Here is a 9,397-nt window from a genome sequence, read left to right as displayed (position 1 = left end):
GGGGGGGGGGGGGGGGCGCGCGGGTCACACAGGTACACAGGTGAATAAAAACCAGGCCCAGGTGTGAGGGGTTAGTTCACAGTCTAATGTTAGGAAAGTGGGCATCAGCCCTCCCTCCACCCATCCTGGGGGTATTTGTAATATGTGGGCTGTTAGGGGTTGTTGCCACGACTACTAGAGTATTAAAGAACTCTCTTGTCCCCAGATGTTAAATCTCCGACCCTCCCTAAACCAACAGCCAGAGCCCATGCCTTCCGGAACCTGGTATGAGGAGAGACTCAAGTCCTGCCCCTGTGGAGAGACAGTGAGGGGTGAAGGGCCCAGTGGTGCAGACTGCAGAGGGCCTGCATGTTATAGACGGCGGCGGCCCCACACCGGGAAGGGCCCTCCGTGTTAATAGCGATGGTAGTAACCACAGTGTCAGGACCAACAGCCACCACAAGCAGGACCACAGGACACAACACTCAGCTTGCGTCCACACCACCACAGTAAGCCACACCAGTCGACCCAACTCAGGCAACCCGGGCAGCCTCAGAGGGGCCCTGCCAGGCCAGACCAGCCCCCGCCACCCACCACAGGGGCCTCGCGAGCCAAGAAGGTAGTAGTCGCCAGGCAGGCAGCGAGAAGCCAAGCAAGCAGCTGGCCCCTCTCAGGTACCGCTCGCTCTCTCGCACTTTCTCTCTCTCTCTTCCTCTCTCTCTCTCTCTCCAACTCTGTGTCAAGCCCCTCTCTGACTCGCTCGCCCTCTGGGAACCAACCTGCAAGTACGTTCGTTTAACTCAAGCTGCCTCGCCTTGCAACGTGAGTCTGTGTTTTTGCAGGAACATTTACACGTCTGCGGATCTTGTACAAACAAATGCTTTCTCCGCTCTGAGCAAGGCCCACAGGGACTGCAAAAAGGCAAAAGGAAAGACATCTAAGCTAGAGCGTCAGCAGAGAGAGAGAAAAAAAAACCATGCAACACCCCCTAATGTGTGCAGCAGGGCCCCCACCCAGCTCGTGGGCCCCCACACCCTTCCACGCCCTGGAAGGATCCAAGTGCCACAGTGGAAGACAGAGAGCACGCGGAAAGAGGCAGCGCTGGTAGGAAGCCTGCCCACAGAGAGAGGCAAACACAGACGGGCAGAGAGTGCAAGGAGAGGGCAATGCTGTCCACGGGACAAGTGCAAGCCTTAGGCCACAGGGTCCCCACTGCTGCTGCCCCCAAAAGAGCCCCTGGCTCTCCACCTGCTGGGGCGGCCATCGGGAGCCACCTTCTCCCTGTGCGAGGGCACGTGCCCAGGTCCCTCCACCAGAAGTGGGCTGAAAGGGGGTGTGACACCCGGCTGAGCCCAGAGGCAGTGTCCGCAGAGGGGGACACTGGCAGCTGCCCCAGAGCATGGCCCACCACAGCCTCCAACACAGAGCAAGCAGCCGCCCTACTGAGAGGCCTCTGTGGGTGCCGTGGTCAGGCTGGAATCGAGGGACCTCCTCGAGGGGCTCCAAGTCCATGGGGGGGGGGGGGCAGATGGTGCCTGACCTCACCCCACCTCCTTCTTCAGCCAACAACCAGCTGCTTCAGGTCATTCAAACCCATTCTTCACACCACCCTCCTCACCACCCTCAGCTTCCAGACAAGCACAGAAGCCCAGAGCAGTGGAAACCAGTTGGGTGAGCAGGCACCAGTGCCCGGCACCCATGCCAACATGGGCCGGCCACCAGTGCCCAGTGGGTGAGAGAAAGGCAGTGCCCAGCCAAGCACAGGCCAGAGCCCCCTCCCTGATTCCTCCAAGCCCACTCTGCCCACCCACCCCCAACCTTGGACCAGCAACAACACCACGAAATCTACCCATTGGTGCCAATTAGTGGAGTGAGAATGAGAGAGTGAGACACTGGGACAGAGGGGAGGATAGGAGGCAGAAGGGAGGGACAGAGGGACAAGGGAAGGGTTAAGGGGTCCTGCAAGCGGGAGTTAGATTGGGGGCCCTGGGGAGGCTCCAGGGAATGAGACAGTAGCGGCACCACGTACAAGTTCCAGGATTTATACCGGGATTTCTTGCGCTTTCTTTTTTGCCCCTTTCCCTTTCCTCGAACTGATTTTCTGGAAAATAAAAAAACAGAGCCAGAGAGGAGGGGGGGAAGGGAGAGGAAGAGAAGCCGTGAGGAGGGCAGGGGACAGGACATGCTCAGGGGAGGGGGCAGGCAGCCTCCAAGGAAGAGCTTGCACGCATGTGCAGGTTGGTGCAGCAGCCTGGATGGCTCCTTTGCCCCGGACACGGCCTTGGGTGGAGGGCATAAGCCCCAAAGGCCGCCATGCTCATGGGGGCTCCTGGCCCCCGAGAGGGGCAAAGCACCCCAAGCAGGCCCCTGACCCTGTGTAAGTCTGGCCCTGGTGGGCAGGGGGCTATAAAAGGTAGGCCAGGCTTTGGGGAGAAAGGTCAGAAACCTGATTTAATTGGGGGGGCAGGGGGGCGCTGTGCTTCAGGCACCTTCTATCTTCATTCCAAGTGCAATAGCAAAAGGATCCCTCCAGAGGCCTTGCCTCTGAGAATGTGGGGGAGCAGCTCCACCGGGGGCTGGCACGAAACCAAGGACGGCACACACAAGGCATCTGCCGGTCCGAGTCATAACCTGGGCTGCTGAGAGGTGGGGCTGGGTGTCCTCAGAGCCCCAGGCAGGCTGGCAGGAGGATGGGGTGGGAGTTAGGGAGGCGTGGGGAGGAGGGGCCTGGGCGCACTTGGCAGGGTGCATCTCCCCAGCCTGTCAAAGCCTGCTGCACCATCTCACCAGACTCCCTGCCGAGCCCAGGCGAGCCCCCCCCCCTCCCCCCCACTCATCCTGTGGGCAAAGCAGGCCTTTGGGGAAAGGGCAAGGGAGGCAGGCTGAAGCCTGTCCAGTCGAGGGAAACAGCACTCTTCTCACATGCCAGACCCAAGAGAATGCCCCTCAGAATGTCCGCCACAGGGGAAGCAAGAGGGAGGAAGGCACTGAGGAAGGGGGCAGGTCTGTTTCCTCTGGTTGGGAGAAATGCTAGGAGGAGGAAGGTCTTCGAGTGTGTGCACATGCATTCTCCCTCTTCCTCCTTCTCTCTCAGTCTCTTCTCTCTCTCTCTCTCTCTCTCTCTCTCTCTCTCTCTCTCTCTCTCTCTCGTCCACAGCAATTCTGGAAGTTGGGGACTTCAGAAAGAGACAAAGGGTTGAGGCCTAAGGGCCTTCAATGTCCTCAGAAAATGAGCAGATAGGGTGGTGAGGGAGGGGAGGGAAGGGCATAAGTGATCTCTCTCAGTCTCTTTTCCTGCAGACTCGTCCCCCAGGTCAGCTGTTCACCGAGTCCTGAGGGCTCACTGCCCCCAGACCTTGCCCTGCTCCATCCTGACTTGACCCTCCACACTGAGCAATTGGAAGCCTCAGGAAATGACGGACATTCAATCAATTCTTTCTCCCTGACCAAGAGGGCTGGGTGTCTCTGGCCCGCTTCACTCCTGCAGGAGGGCATACGCCCCAAAACACGCCAGCTGGCCCCAAAGCCAACTGCACCACCATCGCAGCCGCCGCACAGAAGCTGGCCTCTCTGTCACCGGCTCCCTCTCCCTGCGATGGGTGCTGGGAAGCCACAGCATGCCAGGAGCCAGTGTCCACACTCCGCCTCGACACACCACGACCACCAGTCCCAGCCTGGGATGACCTAGAGACCTGGGACTCATCGGTTCTCCCAAAGGAAGCTCCAGGCTCCAGGCTGGATTTCGTCCCTGCGTCTACAGCCATAATCCTGGAGTTTGCTCTACCCCATTGCGGCCACCACATGTCCTCATGAGACCAAGTCTTGACCCAGGGAAGTCATCAGGCCCCTGACAGAGGAAGCCAAGAGCCCCAAACCGAGAAAACAGGCAAGGAGAAGGAGAACTGAAGTCATGGCCACTTACTTTTCTTGCCTTGCTCTCTCTTTCTTTGGTCTGCAGCGGTAGAGAAAGAGAAAAGAACAAAACAGAGAGGGGTTCAGATGGTGATGACAGTGATGATATAATAACAATACTACTACTAATGAAAACTTAACATAGTGTTTACAATATAGCAATACAGTTTTCATCTCTTTAGATGTGACTCACTTAATCCTTATAACAATGGTATGAGGTACATACTATTATTGTACCCACTTTATAGATGTGGAAACTGAGGCACTGAAGTAAAGTTGAAATGCCCAAGGTTACACAGCTGGGAGGTGGAAACGGGCCAACAAGCGGAACGGGCTCAACCCTGGCACAGAGCAGGCGGCCGTTTGCTGACTGCGCCCTCACCTGCATTCACATTTGCTGTGCTGTAGGAAGCTCATCTCTCCTATGTGCTGGACTTTGTGAATTCTGATCCGCATAATCTAGAGGAGAAGGAAGCACATCACAGAGGTTAGTGACCCAGCCAGCCATACCCAGATGGGACACCCCTGTGGCTCCTGCCACTCAGCACCCAGGGGTTCTACAGAGCAGTGGTGGGTGGTGGAGTTAGGGGGACCGGGGGCTCTATCAGAAAGAGCCTCAGGCCCACCCCAACTCCCCCAACCCCGCTGACCTCAAGGAGCCCCTGCTCCTCTTGAGGCAGACACAGCTGCACGGGTTGGCCAGGCTGGGAATTCAGATCCTAAGTTCTCACCACTCCCCATCCCTCCCCTCCTTTCCTCCCTTTAGGCCTCACCCTGAGAGCCCCCACCTTGGGGTCTCAGAGCTCCCTCCCTCCCACCCTGTCCAGGCTGAAATGGACCCCATCACCAGACAGCATCAAACCTCTGGCTTAGAAACGCTCCACAAACCACACTCATCCAGCTTCCCACACAGAGCCCCCGAGAGGGAGGGAGGGCGAGACAGGCTCCTGTCACAGGTATCACCCTCCTCCTGAACCCAGGGGCAAAGGTCAGGGAGAAGGAGGAGGCGGTGGGGGCTTGCTGGGAACCTGGACTGGGAAGGACAGGCTTCTTTTTCCCCAAAGAGGCGAGACCTGCCACACCTCCCCGCCTGACTCAGGGGCAGGCGCTGGACAAGGCAGGTCTGGCTCCTCCTTTCAAGTGCCCCCCCGCCCCTCCTCCTCACAGGGACGCACCTGCATGGTGACGTTGTACTCCTCGGTGGGCACGCACTCCAGGCCCTCGTCGTTGCAGCAGCCCCCGCACCGCATCAGGGGCACACAGGACGGCTTGAAGATGTACTCGATCTCATCAGGGTACTCCTGGAAGATGTCCACCAGGGTCTCGATTGGACGGCAGTAGCTGCGCTGGTAGACATCCATGAACTTCACCACTGCACGGGAGGGGGTGACACATGAGCCCAGCAGGTCACACAAAAGACGGCCAACCCCTATCTCCACCCCGCTCCACAAGGCCACCCCTCCTGGTTTCTGTGAGAGGTGCCCACTATCGGGCACGTCCTCTCATACATCTAACTTAAGTCCCTCCGGCTGTGGTTGAAGTCCTTCCCTAAGCTTTCTATCAACACTGCTGAAGACCTGCTTTTATGCCAAAGATCGCAGGATGCTGTCGGGTTCTGCGGGAGACGGCCCGCCACTTCTCACCCCCCTGCCTCAGCATGACAGCCAAGCCAATTCCTGGATCAACCCTGATGCCAGAGGACAGTCTGAGTAGGAGTATACCTGTTGGGGGTGCTCTAAGCATCCCCTAGAAAAAGGAACAGCCAGCTTGGCCATCCTACTCCCCATTGACGTACAACCTCTCCAGAGCCACTGCCATACCCTACCAACCTACCAATACCATTTAATGAGCATTTACTTATGCCGGGCCCTGTGTACAGTACTCTACAGTTGACATCTCAAACAATTCTCTACTATGAGGTTCTAGGACCTCCATTTTACAAATGTGGAACCAGAGGCTCGGAGGCTGAGTAACTTGCCCCAAGGCCACACTGCTCGTAAGTGGTAGAGTTAAAATCAGCCTGGGCATCAGAGCCTTCAGCCTTCCTCTGCCATGAGAAAACAGAGGGGAAGCTTCAGGGGGCACCTTGCCACCTGCCATATCCCCCACCTCCCCAGAGGTAGGCTGAGGAGGCAGTGGGCATAGCACAGGACTGGGGCTGCCTGGAATCAGCAGGTGGCAGTGGGCGGGCACACTGGGCAGGCCCTGCCAGCCACCGATAACCCCACCCAAGAGGGCAAACTGCTTGCATCATGGAAAAAACGGTGTTGCCACTGCAGCCACAGAGCACTTCTAGAAGTTGATCCGGAGGGAGAGCATGGCAAAGACGGCGTCCCAGGCTGGAGGTGGGGCCTGAGGTGCATCGGTGCATGAAGGGGTAATTCTGGGCCACAGGGGCGGGCCTTGAGAATAAATAAACTCAGGACTCTGGAATGACTACTCCAAATTGTGGCCCAGCCTGCCACTCCCTATCACACACCCCCACCTCCACACAGCAATTCTGTCCCTGGAATGAGCTTCCCCTGCACAAGAAGGAAGAGCAGCACCCAGCCAGCAAGGAGGCAGGGCTCCGGCCGTGACTTGGTGTGACCGCGGGCCAGTCCCTCGCTCTGCACATCTGTGCAAGCGGCTCGGGCTGATCGCTAAAGACATGGAAACAAAGGCTGAAAACGTGGAGTTTTTGTCTACCCTTTCCAGCCCCAAAACAAGCTCCCTTTTCCCAGCCCAGGTAACACAAGGTCTGGAACCTCAGCGAGCCCTCCTCCCCCTCCTCTCTCCAGGGGAACGAAGGCAGAGGAGCCAGAGGGGCTGTGCACGTCCTAAGTGGGTTGAGGAGAATTTGGAGAGTTGAGGGAAAGTCAGTAGGGGCGGAAGCCACCGATGTGAAAACAGAAAGAACAGTGGGGACCCCCAAGCCCGTCCCAGGCCTTGCCGACCACCTCTACTTTCTCTATCCAGGCAACGGCCACAAAATTCTTCTCGACCCCCAAAAAGGGTTAAGGTAAAGTGTCTTCAAAAAGAGTATAAAAACATGACTAGGGATCTGAAGAAGTCCTTTTCTAAGCAGAGTCTATACTGAAGTAGATGACTAATCAAGACCTGACACTTTGTCATGGTTGGGGACAGAGGTGGCCCAGGCCTCAGGGCCACAGGTCCCACCCAGGACAGGAGAGTAGAAAAGTCTGGCCGGGGCCATGGTGGCTGAGAGCTGAGGGTAAAAAGACTCTGGGTGAGAATTCCTTGGAAAAGCTCCCCGGATTCGCCAGGGTGGCAGGTAGAAGGGGAACACTTCACCAGCACGCTAGCCACTGCCTCCAAAGAAAGCTGTCCTGCTTTGGCACAGGGCGTGGACACACAGACACTCCGACATCGGGCTTCCGTTGTTTTCCTTATTTCTCGAAGACAACCTGTTCCCCAACAAAGACCACTTGTCTTGCCTCTCCCCGGCCACTGAGACCACTGGGAGGCTGAGGGGGTAGGGACACAGGGAGCGGGTGGCCTGTCAGTGGTAGAGGCTTGGAGTGGCCAGGAAGCCAGGCCCTGGGCCAAGGGAAGGGTTCCCAGGCCAGGAAGGAGGCAGAACCGGCTGGGCATCACCACCAGCAGGGAGTGCAAACATCGCCCTTGGCCACTACCCTGGGCCTACTTGATTAAGGTCAGGTAAAAGCGCCTAGAGGAAGACCGCCTCAGAGATGGGGAGCTGGGGGAAGTAGCACTGGGCACTGGGCCCCCAGGCTTGCGCAGAGGCCACATGCAGGGGTGGGGAGAGCCTGGACATCCCTAGAGACAAGGGAGGCTCCCTATACCAAACCTCAGCGAACAAAAGGCAGGCCAGGCCAACTGGGCTTGGGCAGGGGGTGGGGCGGGCGCCTTGGAGTGACAGCCAGCCCCCTGCTGGCCCAGCGGGGAAGTTCACAGGACCCAAACCTCCTCCACCTGGAGGGCAGAGGGAGGCCTTCGGGCTTTCTCTCTCCACCCCCAAAGGAGTACAAACTGGGGGATGGGGTCCCCTGAGGCTGGGTCTCCGCACCCCTAGCTCATGCACAGCCAGCTCTCTGGATGGCAACAGCCACAGCCCCTGCACACAGGCCCCACAGGTGAGACATGCTGGGTTGAAGTGACATGGCGTATCCATCCTCCCTTGGAGAAGGGCGGGGGGACCCCCAGCCCTGACCTCAGACCTACTCATTAAACAGACTTCTGGGATCCTTGAACATTGTTTGTCCTCCTGGTCCAGGCTCATAGCTCCCTCTCCAAAGAAAACTTTACTGGAAAGAGCTGACGAAAAAGGCCACAAGTCCTATCCCTAGTAGAGGCTTGCATAGGGAAGAGCCAGTCCTCCAAAAGGAAGGGTTAATCTTACCCTTTCCTGATCTTCGCTGCAGATCATAACAGAAGAAACAGGGCCTCCCTCCCCAACCCTTGGGGAGTTAAGGGGTCCCATCCGGGAGCCAGGAGGACTCACCTTGGGTTTTCTGCTCTCCTTCTGCCATAGGCGCAGCCTGGGACCACTGAGGACAAAACAAAAGAGTGAGACATGGGCATGGGCAGGGGGACCATCACTCTGCCCCTCCTTCCTCCTCCCTGCCCTCCCTGCCCATAGCCTCTGGCTTCTCCAAGGCTTCTGAGTAGAACTGGGCACCACCAGGGGCTCCCTACAGCCAGAGCCCACCCACCACCCCCAGACTGCTCCAATTTTGAAGCCAAAGAAGATCAAGACTGACCAGACACTGGAGGTGGGAAGCTCAAAATGCAGTAGGAAAATAGCAGAATATCCAGGTCCCTTCTCCACAGTTCTCTCTCCCCATTCTCACTGGCCCATTGCTGAGCTAAGGGAAGTGAATCTTCTCACCACCCCCCAAGCCCCCCCACTCCCTGGTCCAAAGCCACAGCTAAGTATTAAGGTCAAATAGGACAAATGTGGACTGGGGCAGGAAGGAAGGACTAGGGGCGAGGAAAACAACATGGTGACCTTCTCCTGCTGACATGACAAATACCAGGGTGAGCTGATGCTGGGAAGGGACGGGGTGCAGAGGCCTGAAGGGCACCAACCACACTCCCCCATTCCAGGCTCTTAAGTCTTTGGGAATAGTCAGCAAACCCACAGGTTGCCTGGAGGGTAAAACCTGGGAGGAAGGCCTGAGAGAGGGGAGAGCTCATTGCTCCCCATGCACAAGTCTCACCTGGGCCTGAATATATCTCCAACATCTTCAGCTTCACACTCCTAGCTTGTTCCCTGGTTTCTCCTCCCTCCCAGACTGAGGGGGTCCCCAAGTCCCTCTCACCTGGGCACCTTCCTCAAATGCAACCAGGGAAGTCTTTTATGCCTTAGCAATGCCCAGCCCCTAGGGGGCCCCCTGCACTACCTAGGCCTGAGGCCTCCCCCCATCCCTCCCCACCCTCACCAGATCATTCCTCCCCTCCCCAGAAGCTGTGAAGGTCAACAAGTTCAACCATGTGAACCTGACAGCACTGGGCAAAGGCTTCTCCCAGCCCTTCCAGAGGG

The 9,397-nt window shown here is 57.7% G+C and overlaps 1 protein-coding gene across 2 annotated transcripts in view; it reads right to left on the bottom strand.

The window, feature by feature from the left end:
- The window catches only part of VEGFA (vascular endothelial growth factor A), a 12,394-nt gene extending 3,341 nt beyond the window's left edge, over positions 1 to 9,053 (bottom strand). The window contains exons 1-6 of one of the 2 annotated variants that reach the window (XM_015572221.1): positions 8,359 to 8,402; positions 5,893 to 5,895; positions 5,067 to 5,265; positions 4,274 to 4,350; positions 3,902 to 3,931; positions 759 to 890 (exon numbers count right to left, since the gene is read on the bottom strand). In XM_015572221.1, coding sequence (XP_015427707.1) covers positions 759 to 890; positions 3,902 to 3,931; positions 4,274 to 4,350; positions 5,067 to 5,265; positions 5,893 to 5,895; positions 8,359 to 8,384 — 467 coding nt within the window. In that variant the 5' untranslated portion in view covers positions 8,385 to 8,402. The other variant, XM_015572220.1, reaches the window with a different exon arrangement.
- Between the last annotated feature and the right edge of the window lie 344 nt (positions 9,054 to 9,397).

Source organism: Myotis davidii, unplaced genomic scaffold (assembly GCF_000327345.1).
Source record: "Myotis davidii unplaced genomic scaffold, ASM32734v1 scaffold167, whole genome shotgun sequence".
Taxonomy (NCBI): Eukaryota; Metazoa; Chordata; class Mammalia; order Chiroptera; family Vespertilionidae; genus Myotis; species Myotis davidii.
The sequence above is the reverse complement of the archived record's forward strand: the minus strand, read 5'-3'. Positions and strand labels throughout refer to the sequence as shown.